The 23,392-nt window shown below is 40.8% G+C and overlaps 1 protein-coding gene across 1 annotated transcript in view; it reads left to right on the top strand.

Moving 5' to 3' along the window:
• Positions 1-23,392, top strand: part of IGLON5 (IgLON family member 5) — a 245,680-nt gene that overhangs the window by 166,388 nt on the left and 55,900 nt on the right. Inside the window, exon 2 of the mRNA XM_072425905.1 lies at positions 13,887-13,965. Coding sequence (XP_072282006.1) covers positions 13,887-13,965 — 79 coding nt within the window. The remainder of the gene's footprint in view (positions 1-13,886; positions 13,966-23,392) is intronic.

The following is a 23,392-nucleotide window of genomic DNA, read 5'->3' as shown; positions in this document are numbered from 1 at the left end:
AGGTATAGCTGGAAAGTCATTTGTGATCAAACGTCCATCTCCCATCTGGGCCAATGTGTTCGACATTGCGTGAAAATGAGCACGCTTGACATACAACGTGTGCGGCCTCTGCATCTTGGGTATGGAATTTTTTTAAAGTGCAAGTTCACTTTCATTTGATTCTCACCATGTGATTCTCTGTTTTTTGCCATTACCTCTCACCTCTTCAGTGGGTGCATTTTAATAGCACAGGTACATATTTCTGCAAAATGTTACTAGGTATTGGAACTGCACAATGTGTTATTCTTTTTATATTATTTTGGATATTTGGTTGACCTCTATGGCTGTCCAACCTGGACTATATGGCCAAAAGTTTGTGGGCAACCTGACTATCATATCTATATAGGCTTGTTGGATATCCCATTCAAAAACCATGGTCACTGATAGAGAATTGAACATTCTCTTACCGCTAGACTGGCCCTCTCTCTTCTGGGAAGACTTTCCAAATGGTTTTTGTGGGGTTCTGTAGGGATTTGTGCCCTTACGTGAGTTCACATACAGAAATTGGTCAAGAAGATCTGACTTGTACCTAAATTCATCCCAATGGTGTTCAGTAGAGTTGAGGTCAGGAGTGTGCAGACCACTCAAGCTTGTGGACACCCAACTAACAAAGCCATGTCCAGAGCTGGCTTTGTATGTAGGGGGCACAGTCATGGTGGAACAAAAAAGAACCTTCACCAAACTGTGACCACGAGATTGGAAGAGCACTATCGTCTGCAATGTCTTTGTTTGGCTTTCAATGTGGTTGTAGAGTAGACCACCTACTTTTCTCCATACTGGTATGAAGGATGTGTACCTAAATCCATTCAGGAGTTTTGTGGTCTTCTGGGAATCTTTCCTATTTCTTCTTGCTTGTCAGGTAAAATACATATATATTTGTAATCACAATTTTTGCAATGTGCAATCAGGCTCGGAGTGGAATTCCAGCCCCGGTGTCATCGGCCTATGACAGATTGTGTTTCTATAGGAATAGTTTTGCCGACTGGAAATATAAGGAAATTATTAATAGATGTTGCTGTATGTGGGCATTGAAAATCTCTCTGCAATGTATTGAGAGCTCATTTAAGGTCTTAAAATTTAAAGCATAGCATTTGCCGAGGAACACTTGTGTTGATCCATTGATGGGTATTACAAGCGGCGATATGAGATGCATTTCCCCTGGGGATCTGGAAAAGGCTTTGCTCTGAGCGTTGAGCATCTAATAAAAGATGGTATATGATTTGAAAGTTAAACGGTGGAGGGCCGACTGGCTCCTGCAAAGGCGGAATATTACCAACTGTAAAATAAGGGCAAAGCTCAAAGGGTCAGCTTAGCCGAGTTCATAACAGCAGTTTAATTCATCTACAATTGACTATTAAAGATTAAAATTAGTCATAGATTTTAGAGGATATAAAAAGGGCTAGAATGGCGGTCATGCATAATCTTTGGCTGAAAGGGTCGGCTGTACCATGCTTGAAAAATAAGTATGCATTAAATGTTTGTAGTGCGTAGAGATAGTTACAGAGGGGTAAAGAGAAATAATAATTTCACTTTACAATTTCATGACAGTGCACAGCATCATGAAGCGATTCATTTCCAGAGCAATTTTTATGCTCGTCCAGGACAATGGCCAACTTTGTCCAACCTTTTTAAATGCCCAGCTCCAGCATGTGTATAACCAAAGGGTTGTAGACACCAAACCATCACACCTATGTAGGTTTATTGGATATCTCATTCCAAAACTATAGCCAATAATATGTAGGTACTCCCTGCAGCCTTGTTCCCTGTCATAACAACCTCAATTCTTGTGAAAAGTTTTGGAATAAATTTTGACCTTTCAACCAAAGAACATGTTTAATGTTAGATATTCATGTTGGATAAGACTTGGTTTACATATGGCTACCAGTCATATGTAAACCAGGTCCCAAAAGTGTTAAGTTTTGTAATATGTTTGAAGGTCTTCAGTAGGCTTAAGCCTGTTACACCACACCAAACTCATCAAACCGAGTCTCTTTGATCCAAATTTTTAAAATGCCTAGCTCTAGCATTTGTATAACCAAAGGGTTGGGGACACCTGGCCATCACACCTATGTAAGTTTATTAGAAATCCTGTTGCAAAACTTTGGCTATTAATATGAAGTTTCTCCCTGCACTCATCTTTCCCCTAATAACAACCTTAACTCTTCTGAAAAGTGTTGGAGTTTCTGTGGTCAATTTTGGCCCTTTTAACTAAAGAATATTTGTAATGTTAGACCTGACGCACAAATGCTGGTTTACAAGCAGGAAGCCATTTGTGAGCCAGGTTTTATCCCAGGTCCCAAAAGTGTTCAGTTTTGGAATGTCTTTGAAAGTGTTCAGTAGGGCTGATGTCAAGGTCTGCCAGTCTTGTTTCACCACACGAAGCTCATCAAACCATGTCTTTTTATTCCACATTTTTTAAATGCCAAGCTCCAGCATTTGTATATAAGGGTTGGGGACACCTGACCATCACACCTTTATAAGTTTATTGGGCTTCTAATTCCAAATCTATGTTCATGTATATGGGGTTGCTCCCTGCAGCCTTCTTCCCCGTCATATCAACCTCATCTCTTCCGACAAATTTCGAAGTATCTATGATCATTTTTGGAACGTTTAAAGGTCTTCAATAGGGTTAAGGTCAAGGTCTGTATAGTCAATCCCTGTTACACCACACCATATTTATCAAACCGTGTTTTCTTGGAGTTGGCTTTAAGAAAGAGATGTACAGAGGACCAAAATCCAAACAGAAATTCTAACAGTTCCTTGTTATCAAAAGTCTTAAAATTGTTTTGGCTGCATTTGGGCTTTGAAAGAACTGTCTTCCATTGCTGTAGGGAATAAGCAAGTTTCACAAAAAAGGAGAGAATTGTTTTGCATAGCGAAATGATTCTCTATTTAAAGCTTGCCCTTGAGAGCAGAGCATCTGATTGAGAGTCTAAATAAGCAAAGCTTTAGATCTAATGACAGAGAGGTTTGAAAAAAAAGTGGAAAGAGATTGAGTTACTTCAGTCCAGGAGATTACATGACATGCCGTTATGAGACGGCAAAAATCGGCCTCAGGAGAGGAACATCCTAAACAGGTGGATGAGAGGCGCAAACCGGCTTCTGGAAGCTGCAAAGGGAACAATATATAATTGAATTGGTTTGGAAATGACAGCCAAGGATGCTATTAGAGGAGAGCTGTAAATATTGTCCCTGTTGTCGTGGAAATGTTGTCACCATCGGATACATTGGGCTTGAGGAAAAATGTTTCTGATTTTATTCATTCACGTTCAAGTTCGGGATGAAACTTTTTTTTCTTCATCTGCAAAGTCAGAGTAAAATATTCTATAAATAGTGGTTTGGTTATATAACTATATAATGAAAGGCATATTTTAAAAAAAAAAGCCGAGATAGTCATCAGATCATAGTTAGGAAGAATGTTTCTGACTTTCCTAAAGCTCAGCTGAAGTCACAAAAATACTGTATATACTCATTAGTGGCAGATATAGCCAACAGTGGGCCCCTGTGCAGAACTAACTTAGGCCCTCCACCTGCTGAACTCATTTCAGCCCTTGTGGGAACTCCTGATGGATGAAGAGGTCCGAGGCTCTTGTGCAGAGGATTTTGCACTTCCCCATGTCCACTCCCTTACTCATTAGGATGGATATCGGACTAATAACATACAATTCCTTTTTTTGCATGTAAACATACTTGTGTAAACTTGTGAATGAGGTTATGGAACTGAATTTTGCTGAAAATTGCCTAAAAATTATGCTTTCTGATCTCCGACTCCTTGTGGGCTGAGCTAAGTAACAGCCACACCCCTCACAAATGTCCTCACATGAAAAATGACAACCAGGCACAGAAGCACTTTTAGAAGAGGAGATCCATGGCAGTTGTTATATTTTCTAAATACAGGTTTTCAATGCAAAGGGCCACAAGCTGCATGTTATCATGTTCAGAAATAACGTCTATTGTGTATCTGACATGTCAGACAGAACAAGACGTGTTTAGAATTTTGATTGTGCTTTCGGTATTGCTGGAAGGGAGACGTGATGAGGCAACATTACATAGGAATCCTCCCAATGCCGGAGAGATTTAAAGGGAAAGAGTTTTCCACAGATGTAGCTGTGATGTTGGAGTTTTGACGCATGCCTTAGGTCAGTAAGGCTACGGGTTCATGATTGCTTCCTCTCTGGGTCATGACAGGTCATGTATCCTCAAACCAAAAAGCTTCTTGACTGCTAAGAACTATAGGCATGGGCACTTACCTCATTCACTTTTAGAGACCCAGATTAATCTCAAAAAATATTCATGTTTGAAATATTATTCTATTGTAGCATGGCCTAATTACCCATCAAAACTGCCAGAAGGCTTAATTAGAGGAAGACAAAAAAAAAAATAATGATGCCACCCACTACTTTGCCATTATTTGAGCAATGAGGGCTCTCGTTCCTCATGGATAAAGAGGCCCTTATTAAAGAAATTCCATCACTGAATTAAAAAACACAGTCACACCTGACCTGGAAAATTCAAGAGTTTATACTCACCTGTCCTGCTTTCTATTGCAATGACCCTCATTGGCTTCCTCAAATCCGACAAACTTTTCAGAGTATAGCAAACTTTAATGCTGCAGGGCAGGATGGTTGACCCTCTGTGTCACCAGCCCAGTTGGCGGAGATATGCACGAGGCGCAGAGTCTAAGCAGCTGCCCGCTCTTCACAGGAGCCTCTAGAAGTGACGATGTTACGCTGTGGGCAACTGCCAGGTTGTGGTCCCTATGCATGTAAATGTAGGTGGCTGCTGACAGTTAGGAATCAGGCAAGGTACAGGAACGAGAGACAGAAGTTTGGTCAAACAAGCCAGAGGTCAGGGCAGACAGCAAGCGAGTAGTCAAGAGTCATCCAGAGTCAGTACACAGGAAATCAGGAACTGGAGATGTAGGCAGGAAGAGTTGGAACCTGGAAACAGAGCCTAAGAGAACTCATTATTCAGGTAACTTACTTTTGCCAGTCTCTTCCTTATAAAGAGAAAGTCATGTGATAGATGGGACCATGTGACCTGCAGACATCCTAACCCACCACCAGACGGAGTGCTGGAGAGGAGGCAGTTCAGATGCTGTTCACATGAAGTGCACGTGAAGTGCACCTGCAGAACACTCTAGTCCCCTGAGGCAAAGGGGCAGCTGACAGAGAGTCATATGACCTGGACCAGGAAGTAAGCAGGGATTGGGATCCATGAGCTGAGCTGGTGCTGGCAGCAGGGGAATGCAAGGTGGGTGACACTGAAGAGGGCACAGATCCCCTTGTTCTGTGGGGATCTGTGACACTTTGGTTTGCTGGTTAGTTGTGGTTCCTTCCATTATACCCTGTGTCTGAACAGAACACATTACTATGAAGGAGTCAACAGGAGAAATCACAGCAGATGGCAGGGGGCACAGGTCTATCTAATTCCTAGCATGTGAAGATACTTAATATCACAATAACTCATGAGCAGGTTTATAATCCAAGGAACAGGTGGCAGGATAAGTAAGTAAAAAAACTTCTATGGGTCGTGCTTTGCTACATTTTTACCCAACAACAAAACCATTGCAGAATGATTTATCAGGTCTTAATTTTGTTACGCCCTTCTAAGGTTTAAACTTTCTGGCCCATGGAAATGTAGGTGTTGAGCTGGCATGATACACCAAAAAGTGCATGTAGCTTATCTTGGTGGGCATGGGTCAGTAGACATGGTAAATCTTGCATACTCAACAAGAGTATACCCTCTTGGTCCTCTTGCAAAGTTCAAATATTAATCTGTGATTGGCCATTTTATAACAATATGAAATATAAAATGATGTTTTTGGTACAGAGTACCAGAAAAATCTCCCAGTCAATCAGAGCACCTACTTGAAATTTCCATTTGCCATTTTGCCAACTTTTTGGATTTTGAAGAAGAAGCTGTTTGGTACAGGGAGGAACACACAGTGAGTCGAATGAGACCCAGTTTTTACTCACCTTTCCTCATTCCATTGCATGTGCTGCCATCTTTTTTCTTCCTTTCTTACTTATTACTATCTTTGTTCATCTTGATTGATTACGCTTAAATTGGTCCCAGACTCAGGCAACCTTTTTAAAACCATTTCAGCTGTGGCTGATGTATCATTAATGGTAAGTAATCTTAAAGGAGGTCATTATATTACTGGAAGCAATATCAGCTCTTCGTATTCCTAGTCCCTGCCTCTCTGATGACACTATTGGGGTAATGCGGTATTTAGAAGTGGGTTTAAACTTCTACAAATGGTGAGGCTGTGAGGCTAGATGAATGGAGGGTACCAAGGTACCATCACTGGTATTGAAGAACCTTATGATTAGATATTCAATATATAATTGATATTGATTGTCATGTACTAATGCCTCCCTATTAGACAGCCAAACCTTGGATTTTAAGAACAGTTATGTAATATATTGGAGCTTCCTAATCCTTATATGTAGTAGCTGCATTTGTTTTAGTTTTAAGCCATTTTCCTTTATGTTACACATTTCAATTAACTAATTATAGTTCTTGAATGACAACCATACTATATCAGGACAACAGAAACTGTATAGGACTACAAGACAGATGGGGTTGTCCCCACACATAGCTGGGAAGAGTACAAGAGACAATATACAGTATTGGCAGATGTTTTACGATCCCTGATATTGTTTTGCACACATTAACATGCTTTTAATTTTATATTTAATGAACCAGAATAGAGCAAATAAAAAAAGTTAATTGTTCAGGTTGACTTGCTCTTTAGGTAATGTCATAAATAGAACTTATACAATTATGTGTTCTAGTATGGAACAAACTGGAAAGCTTTTTGCCTTCCTTTTATCAAAATAAATATCTGTGGTTTGTAGTGAGATGATTGAAAATCACATCACAATGCGAGGAAAACCCTTATTAGCTGAGCTAAATACGAAGGTCTTGGCTCCCATGGCTGACAGTACAAAGCAATAGAGGGGTGCACGTGTCACCATTTCAATTACCGGGCTGAGACACTCTGCTTTTATACAGAAATCTTACCCTCCGATATAATCACAAGGTCACTGGCTCTATCTCAATCCACTTTACATACCTTGCCACATCACAGGCTGTCGATCAATCTCGCTCTTCACTCTCTCCATTAAGAGAGCAGGCCGGAGCCATGTCCCAGCTCAATCATTGTATAGCAGACAGCTTTTGCGTGCTCGTAGTCGGTAGACCCGGTCTCAACACTGATTTTCTTTCTATGTGTGTGCTTCCAGGCTTGTTGACCTTATTAACTGTCTCTGCTTTGTGTGGGTCCCTCAATCCCAACAATACTCGGCTGAATATTTTCATTTTTATACTTGGAGTGGGTTGAATGAAGGGTGAAGCAGCTTGGAATCAATCAATGAGCAGCTCATTTTTAGTTTAATTTTTTACAGCCCTTTTTAGCTTGATTTGATAGGTTTAGTACATTGGGAGGAACTTTCATAGGTAAGAAGAAGGATCTGATTGGTCAGGGACCTGGGGCCAAATCAGAAAGTCTAAATGACTGCTTTGGAACATCCCAAAGATGGCAGGTCTTGTGGGGCTTTCTTGGAATGCAATGGTTAGTACGTACCACAGGTAGTCCAAGGAAGGACGACTGGTGAACCAGTAAGAGGGTAATAGGTGACCATCGCTCATGATAATTGTGGTTGGGAGAAGGCTAGTCCATCTGGCCACATGAAAGCTACTGTGGCACAAAATGTTCAAAAACCTAATGATGGCCACAAGAGAAGAACGTCCGCATTGCAGCAGATTTAATGCATTGCCATTTTTAAGAATAACACTCAACACTGTAACTATAATAGGTGTATCAACACTGCACCTACTTAGCATCAGTATCTTGCCCTAAAAGACTCCGCAATGCCTCAAAATATCAGCACATGCACCATATATGATTATATTTTCACATCAACAAGCAGAAAACTAAAATATTAGATTTCTGGTGTTTTTTTTTTTTACATTTCTGCTTGGGTTCATCATGGCACTCTCCAAACCCAACTGAAAACTTTTAAAATTGTTGGGAAGCCTTGGGACCTTGATCAACTTTTTATTTCTGTGTTCCCATTTGGTGGAATTGTCCCTAATTCCATTCTGTTTAGGAGGTGTCAGTGGAAATCTTTTTACTCCTTGTCTATCTGACAGATGATAGACAGGACAGAATCCTCTGTCATCATTTGCGTGTCCATTGGGAGATTTCCCACCACTTTCGGTCCAGATGATGGCTGTCAGACAGAAGAGATAAAGAATATACAAACAACAACTCCTACCCTTTCCTATCATCACTAGAAACTGAAAAAAGCTTGTTTATAAAGCAGATACATTATTAGTATGAAACCTCTTGGGTTAGTACCACCATTGCTAGTCATCATCTCAATACAGTACATTATTGGTCTTAGTCAGAGGGAGCGCATAAGATGACATTTGGAGAAGACCCAGGCTGGGCCAGGCTAGCCTTTTCCATGTTATATGAAAGAAAGCAATCTCAGAACCCTTTTAGACATTCATGATCATACCTCCAGACCATTAAGAGCTAGCTTAGGAAGCACACATGTAAAGAAATGCAATGGATGTCCACCATGATATGACCTAGTTTAGGCGGAACCCATTGTTTGCAGATAGCTTCAACAACAAATATGGGAAATATAAATGATCAATACTCCTGCAGATCTAAAATTAGATTTAAATTGCAAGAAAAGAAAGAGAAAAGTTTTAAGAAAAGGTGTGTTTATTTTAAGTAAGAGCTTGCTTTGTGTTCTTGCTGAGGCCAGGGGTTTGGGATGCATCCAGGCGGACCCAGGACATCAAGTCATATAAGAACTCATCCAAGCAAGTCCTAATTCAGTCATCAGTCAATGCCAGCAAGCTATTAAACATAACAGTTTTATACTAAAGCAGGTCATAAAAATTAACATGCAGCCGATGCAGTAAATAAAACAGGAAGACACAAAGGTTAACGCTAATGTCCATATAAATATTTGTCACGTGAGCTCTGCCAGAGATACTGAAAACGCAAGACGTTTAGAGTTGATTCTGCTTGTAACCTTTGTTTATTTCATTTTTAATGTACTTCATTTGTCAAGTAGAAAAGAAGGTCAAATAATTTATTGCATATTAGAGGGATATAGCACAGGCATTGAGGTTACCCCAAGAACTTGACCATTGGTGGTGAAAACTGGATATTGTCCATTTGATGTCTCCCATGAAAAAAGTGCAGCTATCTCTCTGTCTGCCCTGTCTTGGAGATGTCTATTCTTCCTTGAGCAACTCATGGGATACCACAATTCTTGCTCAATGACCACACCATCTCAAGGTCCATAGTCTCCATTGCTTCCTCTACATAAAAAAATAAAGTCCGGGAAGGTTCTCCTGCTAGGTTGAAAGTTTCTCTATGTTATATTGACTGCTAAAGGTATTTGTTATGTCACCCTCAGGAGCCACAAAAAGCTCAAAAGCTAGAACATTGCTTGGTGTGATCATATGTAGGTTGTAGTCCAATCTAATAGGAGCTTTGGCTTCCTCCTGCCTCCAGCAGACCGACGGCTTCAACTCTGCCTTGGAAAGGTTACATCCCAAGGGTGGGAAATAAATGCTAAAACCATTTGTGAAATATTATATTGTTGACTTGGCAGGAGATAATTCATACCTAGTTGTAAAATTACTCAAGTTGACTGGTGGGGGCCTAGTGATAGGACAAGCAAGTAGTAAAGAGAGACTTTCTTATCAACTGATGACAATGGGCAGGAACTATTCAGGTAGAAGACTTTTAGCAATGGGCACATTCTTAGCTACTGGAAACCATGATGACTGGAAATATTTGGAATATGAAGGACTTTTTAGGTACCAGATATAGAAGATCTTCATATTTATAACTGAAACAGGAACAAATTATGTATAATAAGCATCTTTTTTAATGCTTACAACATCTGTTTTCGCCAAGATAGTGGTAAAAAATGGCCTTCCAAGGTGCCAATGAACCTCCCCAGGTCCTACTATAAGTCTTTTAGATATTATTCCATAAAAATTCTTGGATAGATGAGGGTTGGAACCATGGAAACTGATTTTCTTCTTCACGAGAAGAAATAATGATCCAGACACATACTGGCAAAAGAGAAATTGTGAGGGACCTGGTAACCAAGGAACTCGGGCAACCCTCATCTGAGTCTGCACTTATCTAAGTTGCAAAGACATTGGGAATTCGGCAGGTATTACTGCCCTTGCCCCATTATGATGAGTTCAGGAGCTTATTAAAACCAGGTAGGGGGACAATAAAAGACTCCACATAAAAAATTTTCAATTATGGTGTCCTTCAATATGGAAGAATTCCTCAACAGCCTTGAATCTTCCAGGTCCATGTGTTTCAATGACTGTATGTGACTTACTTTAGAGAATGTTTCAGTGAATGCCATCAATGGCCCCTCACCCATAAAGCCAGTGATAAATAAAAAAATGGTACATGGGGATTAGTCACCAATTACCAAAACCATCTCAAAAGATCTGAAATTTTTTTTAAAAAGCACATAAATGGCAAATCTGCAGATTTGATGGTAGTTCTTCTTTAAGCAGCACAGATTCCGTAACCACCTTTTCCATGCAACATATTGCCTCATTCCCTCCTGGGTGCGCGGAATGTCACAGTGTAGCGCATCGTGCCTCCCTGCCCTCTTCTCCCTCTGCCATGCTACGCTGCGCCCTGCCACAATGTAAACACCCACTGTCTTTGTTAGAGTTGCAGAATAGATTGTTTTGGCCCTGATATATTGAATATTCAGTGCGGCAGGGCTCAGCGAGAATTCCACTAATTATAGCCTGACATTGGATTCTCATAAACCATGTCTGAGGGTGCGGGCTGCATAACTATGCCTCCAAACCATCGGGACCAAGGAATGGAGGGGAGGCAAGGGGGGGAGGCTCGTAACAAGCCAGATAGGAGAAATAATGACACATAGATGGCGAGGATTAAAAATAAGGAGAATTAAAGCTTGATAATAAAAAATTACAGTTATTTAATATATAGAATAGCATTTCCTGGAGTGGGTTGGTTTTCTGGAGGTAAAGGAAGATTGTGCTGGTGTAATGGGTTTTAAAACCAACGTGACAACGCCGGAACATTTGTTAAACAAGAGCAGAGCGGTGTCACCTTATAACAGGAAGTGCCTGAACATATCCCTCATTTGGAGATTACATGGGAGTATTATGATGAAAGCTGCAGATTTATGAATCTCATGAAATCCCAAATTTACAGTTGTCAATAGGATAGAGGAACCTGGAAATGAGGACACCAGGACTGGTTCTTGCTTACAGCCAACTTTCTGTGGTGCCCTTGTCCTTGCTTAGTCCTAAAGGGGGCCACCTGTTTCTATAGGGCCACAGGGGATGTTATATTACAGCCTGGGCTTCAATATATTGAACCAGTGGCATGCATCCTCTGCAACAGTTTTTGGCTTCCCTCTTGAATATTGCAAAAATGATATCAAATTTCCAAATAAATCCAATGTGGAAATATGACCCTCTGTTGGGTGAATCTTGTGTGAATATATAAATAGACCCTTTTAACATAATGGCAGTAAAATATTTCTTATACAGGCGGTACGGCAAGTGTTACAGCATGACAGCCATCCCTCGCCATGAGAAATGCAGCAATTTGCAGACATTTATCAGCCGGGGCAATGCCCCTCCTCCATGCTGGCACAAGGGCCCTCTCTAGACATCTATCACTGGCCAGTCATAAACAACGCAGCCCAATATCGGGAGAAATGATTTTTTTTGCTTACATTTTCAGGCTGAGTATTTATTGCAGGGCGCCCAGATAAGATTGTACTTATTCCAGACACAATATACAATATCAAATAAAGACAGAGCGCCTTTGCCGAAGCAAAATAGACGTGAGATTCACTTAATGCTTGTTTATGTCTTGATTCATTTATCGGAGCGAGGCGTCCGTGAATCAGCTCGGCGATGGCTGTTGTTGCTTTTTTAGTTTTTGTTTTTTTTTTGCTTTGGGTTTTAAATGCTGATAGATTAATAAAGAGAACTGGGAATCAAAAAGTGAAAATGTGTTACATTGTAGCGAACAATTAAAATTGTTTATCGTGAATAAGATAATGTCTTTCCTGACATGTGAATGTGCCTAGGCACTCTATATGTGTATATCTGCAGTGTGAGATCAAAGGCACTGCTGCCTCTGGCACAGATTTGGGAGTATCTGCATTCTGTTCCACTGCTTACACTCCATTCATTGAAGTCTGGATGGCAGGAAATTATTTGGAACAGAAAGAGCTTTATGAGATCTGGTCATGTGACTTGCAGGATTGCTCCACCCTTGCTTTCGTTGCTCCAACCTAGTGTGCAGGACCCAAAGCACCACCGGGCAGAAAAAAATCCCCACAATTGGAAGAGAGTTGGTCATGCTGGATTGCAAATATATATTTTTTTTTGCTCCCCCCACTAGTGTGCAGGAGCCAAAGTACCATGACCAGAAGAACTCTGTGATTGGAGGACAGCCAGTCATGTGACGATCAGCCCTTCCTCAAATCACTGAATTATCTCTGCTGCTCCATTGATAGATTTTTTTAAGACAAAGGGAAAGAGAAGAAAAAGACAGGATCAGCACTAAGAATCATAAAAATAGTAGAAACTTATTAATTAATTAATAGGGACAAGTAGTTTCAACTATACAAAGTTCTTCTGTGCTAGAAGTTTTGCTAACACAGTTTGCTTAGAGACAGTAAATCATAAAGTTTGTGGTCATTTTGTACAAATTTAGGCAATTACAATGAAGAGAGTTGAAAGAACTGGGTCCCCAATGCGTTTCACCCAATAAGGGCTTCCTCAGGGGATTTAAGAGTTCTATATATGTTTTATCTGCCGATTTAAGGGACCACGTGTTATGATAGGGATAAGGATGAAAGAAGCCATATAGTTGTATAGTTAAAGTTTCTTTATGTTCCTAGAATATCCTTATACCATTCCGATTCCATGTAAGGCAGAAAGCAGGTTCTTGCTATTCATTAGGATGAAGAATAATTACTTTTGCTTTTGTTGTTCTTGTTGGCTCTGAGCTGTTCTATGCTCACCAAGCTGGATGCCCCTGAAGCTGTGACTGGCTGCTGGGGAGCTGCAAGCATCATCACTCGCATTTTTTTTTTTTTTTACCCATTATTCTTTTAAATTTCCAAAGCTAGAATTGGTATCTCTGCACCACTGCTTTTTTTAAATTCTGGGATTTTACTACTTTTTTTACTGTTCTCTTTGCTGAAAGCCTGAAATGCAAAGCCTCGTTCCACTAACGGCACCCCCTGCTGAGTCAAGTCTTTGTCTCTATAATCAGTAAAGCTCTATAAATCATTTGGCTCTGATTTAGCAGGGGGCATGGCAGATCTCTGCAGAGATTTCACTGCTTCCACAGAGATCATGGGTCCTAGGCTGCAGCATGCTGGCAGGGTAAAGGCTTTTCTGCTCAGGCTGTGGCTATACAGAACTTGAACTGTAAGACTTTGCACATTTTGTTATATCCTAAATGTATTTTTTTCTGAAAGATGGATTGGTTTTTATTATCTGCATTGTAATTGATCTGTACAGCAGATGTGTCAAACAGCTAATATTTGATAGAACTTTTTTTTTTTAAGAAAATGTAATTTCAACACGTTTCTAATAAATCTTTTCTCTCTTTTTTTCTTCTTCTCAAATTCTGTTTCATAAATTCCCCCTCCTTTCTCTCCATCCACTGCACCTGCCATCTCGCCCCCTCTCATGCCCCGTGCCCTACCTGTCACATGTTGTACCATTCTTTCCCTCCTCCATCTCCTGCACCTTCTTATCTCGCTGCCCAGTTCTCTTCGTGGAATGTTCTGAGCTGGTCCCGCCAGATGGTAATTACACCGCCTGTCAAGGGGATAACGTCACTCTCAGGTAAGTGCCGGCACCTTCTGTCACCAGCTCGGCTAATAAGATGTCTCCATTTCCAAAGGAAAAATGGTCACATGTTTGCAAATACTCATGTTGAGTTATTAGTGTAAAGTTTAGATGAAAGTCATTTTTTTGGGTGAATGTGGCCTTTTGCTCTAATATTTTTAATCAGTTTTGCAATATGCAACTGGAAGCTCTGCCACTAGTGTTATAATTGGTAACCTTTGTTGAACAGTTGGAGAGATAAAATCAATCAGAGGACAGGCCACCAAAGTCTATCGACAACGCACTGCCTATGGCTCTGTAATGAGATGGAAGTAGCAGTAAAGGGTTATCGCTGCAGCAAGTCACATAGAGTCGGCCTCATATCTTGGCTGGAGGATGTCCATCATTAGCTAGCCCTTTCCGATCCTGGCTTCCATTTTATTCACTGAATTTACAGCCTTTTTTAAAAATTGATTCTCAGCATCATCCAAAGGTGTAAACACAGCTTTATGTTTTTAGGTGGCTATAAACAACACCTCATCAGCCCCTCCTACGAGCCATGACCTACCTGCATTACATAGAGAAGTTTAAAGACCTAATAATGATATCACTAGATATTTAAAAATAAAATATCTCATAAAAACTGAATGTTCTTTAAGGTTTTATTGCAGATCTGAATTAGATTCTTAGCATTTTATATACATGCACATTCATATTTGTATTTTGTAAAGCATAAAGATATTTTCATATTAGCCACTAGAGGGAGCGCAGAGCTTTTTGTGTTTTCACTCTGCTTCCTGCCTAACAACTGCTGCAAAAAGATGGGGAGTGAATTGTTTTCAATGGGTCAGTTGACTTTTATTGTGAAAATGAGCAGTAAATTGTATGCAAAAAGCATACATAAATACAGTGCTTTTTAAGATAATAACACAATGACAATCACAATAACACATTGATGTTACAGCTATTCGAGCAGTTATTTTGTAAACCAGACAAATAGGAAATAAGGAGTCGCTATATTAGGGTGACATTCTTCCCAATGACCATCATGCTAATATATATTGGATGAGTTCTATGAATACCTAAAGGATTCCTTCGTGTTAAAAAGTTCAAGAACACTGGCCTATAATAATGCTTTGGGGGTAAAAAAGCCAACAAACACTTCAATGTCTGCCAATGTCATGTGAAAATCAGGGAATTCTTCATAGGTCAGACTGGTCATTGAGTGACTGAAAAAGGTCCTCTTTGGGCACCAGTTGGATATTACAAACCAAGAAGATTTGGGATATCATGAAAGATGGCTTCTATTTTACAATTGCCCTATGAGAAGTAGTAGTCCAGGTGTGTGGATCACAGAAAAGGGCCCCAGAACTGGCCCTGTACCATTTCTAGAATTAAAAGACCCCCAAATCCCAGAGGACAAATGGAACATGTGCCTCTGCACCACCATTATGTTAATAGCCATTACATGATCAAGGTGCCATAAAGATTTAGCTTTCACCCTACAAGGAATGATGAATCATTGAATGTGGTGGTTCACTTTGCAAAGAGTACCCAATTGCGTGCAAGGAAATCACATGATTGCACATGATTGGATGATGAAGCTGGCAGAGCTTCATGTCATATACTAAGTGAAATATACTCTAGAAGGGGCCAATGCACTTTGCTTTGTGAACAGCCAAAATCTCTACCAAATTAATCCCAAAGAATGCATTCAAATATCGAACGATAGCGTTGAACTGGATTGTACCTTTAAGGATCAGTCCCATGTGCTGAGCGCAGCTCCCATCAGGCTAAATAATGTGGTTTGTGGCTTGTATTTATTTCTCTCATAGACAACAATAGAACATTAATACCCACACAGGCACAGCTGCGAGGGCGCCAGGCTCTGTCATCATTTAATGCGCTCCATGCAACCGCATAAAGGCCGCCTGGCTTTCTTTCCGGCTTTCCAGGGATTTTGATGGTGCATCTTATCTGACAGCTGAAGCTGCAACATAATAGGATTTGTTTGTTTACAAAAGGGGAAACTTCAGTTTCTTATTGACCCGACATGGCGCAGCCACTCCGCACTATCTGTAGCGAGGGTGTCATCACAGCTATCAGTTATGGAGCCCTATTCTTTCGCCAAGGGCTGTCTATGGTTTCAGATGTTGGGTTTCAATAAGGGCAGATTTTGGATCTGCCCAAGAGCATGGAACTTTGAAACTGGGTACACAAGAGTGATTCTTGTTCGTTTCAGGCTGAGCTGGTAGTGGCAGCAGTAAATTTTATATTAAACAACAGCTAATGGCAGTATAGATGTTGCAGTGCTTGGCATGCTCACCATTTCAGTGTTGGGTCCTCAGTTTGACTTCTCAAGGAGTTGCTAACTTTACAGCTGGACTCTTCTATGCCTTTAGCCTTGCCCATTGGCATTGTATCGAATCTTTTTGTATTGAAATTGCTTACTCTCATTTCACTGCATCTGTGAGTTTATTATAGTGTCCATTCGACTTGACTTGAAAGATGTTGAGGCCAGGGCTCTGTATAGGACATTTGAGGTCCTCCACACTTCTGAAGGACATTTGAGGTCTTCCACATTTGTGTAGGAAATTTGAGGTCCTCAGCACTTGTGTAGGACGTTTGAGGTCCACCACACTCGTGTAGGATACTCGAGGTCCTCCACCCTTGAGGTCCTCCACACCAGACTCCTCAAAATATGTCTTTAGGATTCTGGCTTTGTACCCAGGGTCAAGTTCAAATGCTGAAGAACCCTCCCCAAACTCAAAACCGTGGGTATTATTGTGAAGTTGCTAACACACACCTTTTTTGGCTATAAGAACCTCCAATCTTTTGGAAAGGCCTCCACAAGAGCTTTTTATGCTCATGTGGCCAAAAAAAAAACTCTTTGTGAAGTTGGTAACCAATATTAGATAAAAAAACTGCCTCAAAATCTGCTTTCAAATTCATCTCAAAAGTTTTCATTGAGGTTTAAGCCAGGTTCCTCCAAATCAGACTGGTCAGGCTACATTCTGGAACAGAAAGGACTTTACCCAAAATGTTAAAATTTTCCAAAATGGTTTTTTCTACTGTAGTTTTAAATGTAACCTTCACTTGAAACACCAGATCCAGGCAGGGCCCAGTAACATAGTATAGCATTTTGCCGCGGCCCGGTATATGTACAGCTTACACTACTCTGCTATTCTCAGCAGTTCCCTCTGCTATCAGCACACTAGCTGAGAAAAGCAGAGTAGTGTAAGAGAGCTGGTGTGCTATCAGGTGGCAGAGCTGCTGGGAATGGCAGAGAAGTGTGGGCCTTGCATACATTGCTCTGCCATTCTTAGTGGCTCTTGCGTAAGCAGTGTGAGGAGACTCGCCAGTGCTCTCGCTGGTTGGGCTCCTGCTGTAACACTGTCACTAGCTTTTGAGAAAAGGAGGGCCGGCGGTGGTACCGCTGCCAGCGCTTCTGCCTCCTGTCATTTGCAGCCCCCAACTCACCAGGGATGGATCAGCACCGGTCCGTGACCTGGGGGTTGGGTACCACTGGTGTGGAACACTTGTTGGTTTAACATTCAATTTTCTTACATACTATATTTATTCTTCCCAGTCCACGTAACTCAGAAAGATGGGGGGTATGATGTGGGGTTTATTATTAGTCAGGTTTTCCCGAACCTTTGGCCATGTCCACTTTGAGGTTCTTCTTGGTTTGAGGCCACTTTAATGGTTTCCAAGAGACTGCAAAGGAAAAAAAAACTGTTGTGTGGATTACTATTTGGCACCGACTCGACTCCTATCTGCAGTATCATGTCTACTCTCCTTATGGGTCAATAAATTGACAAATGGCCAAAGTTTGCAGTAAAATCTTGATTTACCCTCTAAGTCAGTGTTTCTCACTCACTCACTTTTCAAGTCTACAGGAACACCCATCATAAATATTATATTTGCAGCTCACTGTATATTAGTGTGGTGCTTCCTACATTGCTGGCCATTGGGAAGAAAGCCACTTTTACTGATAGCCAAAAAGATCATTGGTATCAGTAAACAGAACTGAGGCACACATTTCCTCATTGAACCCCTAGCAACCTCAGTTGAGAAACACTGCTCTAAGCCAATGGAATTCGGGCCAGTGGCACTAGATTGTACACCGGAAGACAAACAAAGTTGATGTGAACATTGTCTCCATATAACAAGGTTCTTTTGATGTTATAAAACCTGTATATAGGTCGCAGCTTGTCAAGGTCCTCTGATGACAGTTAATATGTAATCATGATGCGCTGACCCGTAACACTGATTAATAAAGCTCATTGACAGCGTCTGTACATCCGCCTGTACATAAATGTCTATCCATTTGCATCAACGTACAGAATCAATTTGGAGTCAGCATTCCCTTCACACTTAATTCTAATTAATTGGATTCATCTTTTCGCCGTATGAGGGATCGAGGGAACAGTCGCAAGTCGACTAATGAACAACTGACTCGCATTAGCTGAATGGAAGTTTGCATGATTAACTGTTCCAGGCTGATATATGGAAGCGTTCTGTTTGCTAGTTTTATGTTCCTGTCAACGGAGTGAAAGGAATGACTGAACGGATAAAAATATAACGCGGATTATTTAGGGGAGTTTTCCAGTTAGGCGACAGACTCATTTAATCCCCTGGTTAACAGCTTTGTAATTAGGCATAAGTATCTGAGAGATGCAGGTGTTCATGCCATCTCTTACTTCACCTGGGCGCCCAACTGTGTTGTATACTGTTGGGTGGGCAGTGGAGGCAGCAAGTTGTTCCTTTTGCTTTCAATCCCAAGTAGAGATTCACACTTCTGTAATTTGATGCCATTGATTGGAATAGAACCGACCAAAACATTTACCGAAAAAGTGGCCCATTAGCACTTACAGAATTGTGTTGGGATTACCTTACCCCCTTCTTCCCTTAGAGCATTCTGGCAAATAAATAATAAAAAGGATTGTCCTTTGAGCAAGTGTTGATAGTAAGGAGCTTTTGATTTTAATAGCACCACAAAGGTAACCCACTTGCATGCCACCTGGATGCATCTGAATGGCTCCCAAAACTAATGCACCCTGAATGGAACCCAAACACACTGGGTGCTATCCCAAAAATGCAAATTTAATAACTCACGAGCCTCTGGTTTGTATTTGATCTCCCTAGAGGGGATGTAAACTTTGATAGGTGGTCCAACCATTCCATAAGCCATCTAAAACTACAAAAAAATTGCTTTTACCTAATATTTAAGGCTACATGTGCTCAGCTGGTTTAGGTAGCCATGGTCTTGATCTGACGCAGGACATCAATTCGTGTTCATTCATTGTCAACTGCCACAATACCAGTAGTCCATGGGTCTTAGCCAATCATAAAAAAACACATAAAAAGAAGTAGCAAAGACCTCATCTTTCATGGTCAGGGTAACTGTACATCTACATACCATCTTCAAATCTTAATGACCCTATGCTGTGCTGATCATTATTTCCTTGCGCCCACCCTGCTTATCATTGAAAATGAAAACCATTCCAGGACCCACCACTAACATTTACCAAAAAGAGCCCATTTGCCCCTACAGGACTGTACCTACAGGAATAGAAGTGCTATCAGTAAGTTATACTTTAAATCTTCTAAATCTTTTACAGCTCAGTCCAGCTAGCTTGTCAGCAGGGTTTGTCATCACCTTCCGTAGTTGTGTTCACAATGAAAAAAAACAAGTATTTTGTATTATAAAAGTTTGAAAAAAAAATTGCCCCCTACCCCAGTTTCTCACAAGATACCGCATTGAAACAAGAATAATACGAGGGACTTTTCAGCTCCAAGAACTAGACTGTGGTCAATTCAATATAGCTTTCCTCCATCCCTTGTGAAAAATTGCCCAGGTGGCTAAAAATAGAGCAGGCCGGCCACGCTGGGAAGTCACAAAGCGGTAGGCCACAGGGAGCGAGGCTCGGTACACAGAAGCAGAGAATAGGAGCTCCAGATTGTCAGAGGAGGCTTGCGGCTCCATTGTGATACGGCGGAACTGCTCAGCAGATTGGGAAGCCGTGGAGACTGGAGAATTTAAAGGGCATATTCAGAATGCTGAAAAACGACTTTGGAAAAAAGATTAACCTTTCAGTCACTGGCTTGAAGGACCACAGATTGAAAAAATCTGTACTGGCGATGCCATGGCTGGAAATTTTAGTTGCCTGGTTGTTATGATTGCCCAGGGTCACTTATCTTGATCAGGATTCATGACTTTCTATGAGTCCGAATATTGAGACTGGTGAATGTCAACATTGGCATCCACTATATGTCTTTCAATATGTGTTTCCTACTTGGGGTATTGTGGAAATGTTGGGACTTTTGATTTTATTTATGTATTGGTATCTCTGTCCCCATCAGGGAGGTTTCCCCTAACTTGTCTTGGTGACAATGCCACCCTTGATAATGGACATTCATATATATAAACATTCCCTATAACACTTGTCCTGGTGACAAGTGCCATCAGTCTTTGGGAATCTCTCCCATGGTTGATAGATGGCTTATCCTCCTCCAGCAGTTAACCTGCTTCCAATATGCGGGTGGTGCCGGCAGTAGCTACGACAGATGGATGATAAAGTTGAGGAGTCAGGCCCTCCCGGAGGCATTATGGTGAATTCTTTTTCATTTTCCCCCTCCACAAGACTATGAATCTTGTGCTTGTAAAGGTAGAGGATAGTGTATTGAAGCCAGGGACAGCCAGACATCTGAAGAAAACAATTGAAATTGTTGATGAGTGACTGAAGATATGTTGGTGCATCTAAAACAACTAAAATGAGTTTTAGATGCACCAAAATGAGTTTTAGATGCATTCTTCCAGGTTGAGTGATACCCTGTGATAGTTCATTTTCTGTGAGTCCCGGGCAATGTTTCCCAACCAGGGTTCCGTTTAGCTTAAGGATCCCTCAAAAGGTTGGTAGGGGGTTCCGTGAGTAATGAGTAGTTTGTCACTCTCAGTTCAGTTACCACTGACTCCAATGATTTTTATGGATGTCAGCCTTCCCACTGGCTAATGTAGAAGGCATTCTTTCCAATGATCACTAATTCAATGTACGGTGAGCGGTGGATAAAGTAATTATAGAAGGGGATCCCTGAAGACCTGAAACCTATTTTAAGGGTTCCTCAATAATAAAATGGTAAAAAACAACACCAGTCCAGTGTGTTAAAGCTCCACCACCAACCATGGCCTCACTGGAGAATGTTGCAGAGACGAGCCCCACAATATTACATAATGCTGCCCTCTGCAACGTTTATGATCCTACCATTTATAAGTTAGGAGACACAAACCAGACCGAAGACACCTGGAAATAAGGAAAGTACTTGTGTATTGATTGATGGGTGGATAGATGAAAAATGTGAGCCCTGAAGCCATTAGTTGGAGCCCATATTTGTTAAAGTAAATTTTTCCTCAATCACCACTATCCAAGGCCCAAGCTATGAATATCCTATACATTGACAGCAACATATTGGCATACCAACACATAACAATTGCCAATTTGAACCCTAAATGTGAAGGTACTATCTAATGCTTTTACAAGGCCGGACATTGAAACACAAAACTGAATTCTGAACAGTTACCAGGGCCAGCCAGAGATTTCCTAAATATTTTAAACCTTTGTATTATTTATAAAACCCAAGCATGACAATATACAAAAGCAAAATCCAAACCCATCCAATCCAGGACAAGCAATTCCAACCATGCAGGCCATGCAGAGGGGCTGCGTTATTTGCCGTCAATGTATAGGTAATCAGATCCTGTGCCTTGGACAGTGGTCATAAAATACCAGCATTACATTTCAGACACCCCAGGCATCATGTCACTGCTCTATTGCATTTGTCCTAAATGAATGCAGATTTTCACAGGATATTCAACTCCTGCCCCCTGCTGTACATAAACTGCAGTACAATTAACAGCTAAATGAAACCGGGATTATTTGTAAATGGGAGAAATGAGATCAGGAAGAGTTTATAGAATACTAAAATGACCTATCACAATTTTAAAGCAGTTGTACACCCTAAGGGATCGATCAAATTTGTGTATTGCAGTAACGTACAAACCACTGACCACTGCACAGTTTCATAATAAATGGCAGCCCATTGCACCTTGCCTGTGTACCTCAATGCAGGTATATTTCAGGGTGTTGTGGAGCAAAAATGGGAACCTTTGCTTCTAAACCTACGTAGCCTCTTTGCAGCCACTTGGCAATGGCTGGGGGCCAGTAGTCTCCATCAGAAGCCAATGATGGCAGGATGACAACCCAGAAGCAGTACTTAAAGACAAGAATAAGTGTTGTCACCCTATACCAGGAAAAGCCTGAACAAGAAGAGGGAAAGCTAGATCAGGAATTGCTTACCCCACTCATCTTCATTACATGAGCGATGTTCTGTAAGTCAAAAAGGTGAACTAGACAGGAAAATTAACACTGCATGAAATAACACTGCAAAGTACACAGGAAAGAACTGAATTTCATTCACTATCAGAACAAATGCAACAAAACCCCCTATAAAATATGATTTTTATGAGGCCAAAAGTGAACAAATTAGAGAAGTTCATTGTTAGGGTTTCATACTTTAAAGACAGATAAAAGGACATTAACAATGCAATAAGAGTGATGAAAACCTGAAAAAAGGTTTTAACTTCTTTTATATCACACGTTTTCAAAGGAGCTGTCAAAAATAATAACAGGTGAAAACAGTCTTAAAAAAGTTCTGCTTACAGCTGTCATATGAGGAAATCCAGGTGGAAATAGACTTCATGATAGTAAAACTGTAACAAAATTCAAAAAAAGCTTTCAAGGGTAGACTTTGGCATTTTCTATCAAATGACTGGAAAATTATTGGTGTATATACACAATGGGGAAGAGTACAGAATCCCACTTCAGATTTTGGATCTTGAAGAAAACCAGAGGTACTCAGTTGTTTATTTATTGTCCCTGCTCTGATCATGGAAGGTTATATAGTGTGAGGGCAGCATGGAAGACCATTGGTGTCTACAATAGCATGCAACATTTAAAAAAGAGATGCTGCATCTATAACATGGAGTTTTCAGATGAAGTCCTTCAAGGTGTAGACCAGCCACTCTCAACAAGGCTTCCATGAGATTCTTCAAGGGATCCCTGAACTGTAGCTGAATATCCTCCCATCTGATGGCACTTACATATTTCAGCATCTCATTCCACAATAATGACCCCAATGATCATTTTACAAGTCTTAGGATTGGATTGAATCGGGCCTGTACAATAGGAAGCACAATCTTCTCACTAACCATCAATATGAGAGTCATCCTTCCAAATAATGTATTTTAATAGAGGTTCCCTGAGACCTGAACTTTATTTTAAGGGTAAAAAGTTTAGTGTACACTATGTGCCTAATTTAATAAAGTTCTCCAAGCCTGGAGAGGACAGACTATCATTGGAGAACCTTGAAGATCCAGCAAACTGGA

The sequence above is a fragment of the Pyxicephalus adspersus genome, chromosome 11 (assembly GCF_032062135.1).
Source record: "Pyxicephalus adspersus chromosome 11, UCB_Pads_2.0, whole genome shotgun sequence".
NCBI lineage: Eukaryota > Metazoa > Chordata > Amphibia > Anura > Pyxicephalidae > Pyxicephalus > Pyxicephalus adspersus.
This window is presented reverse-complemented; position numbering and strand designations above follow the sequence as displayed.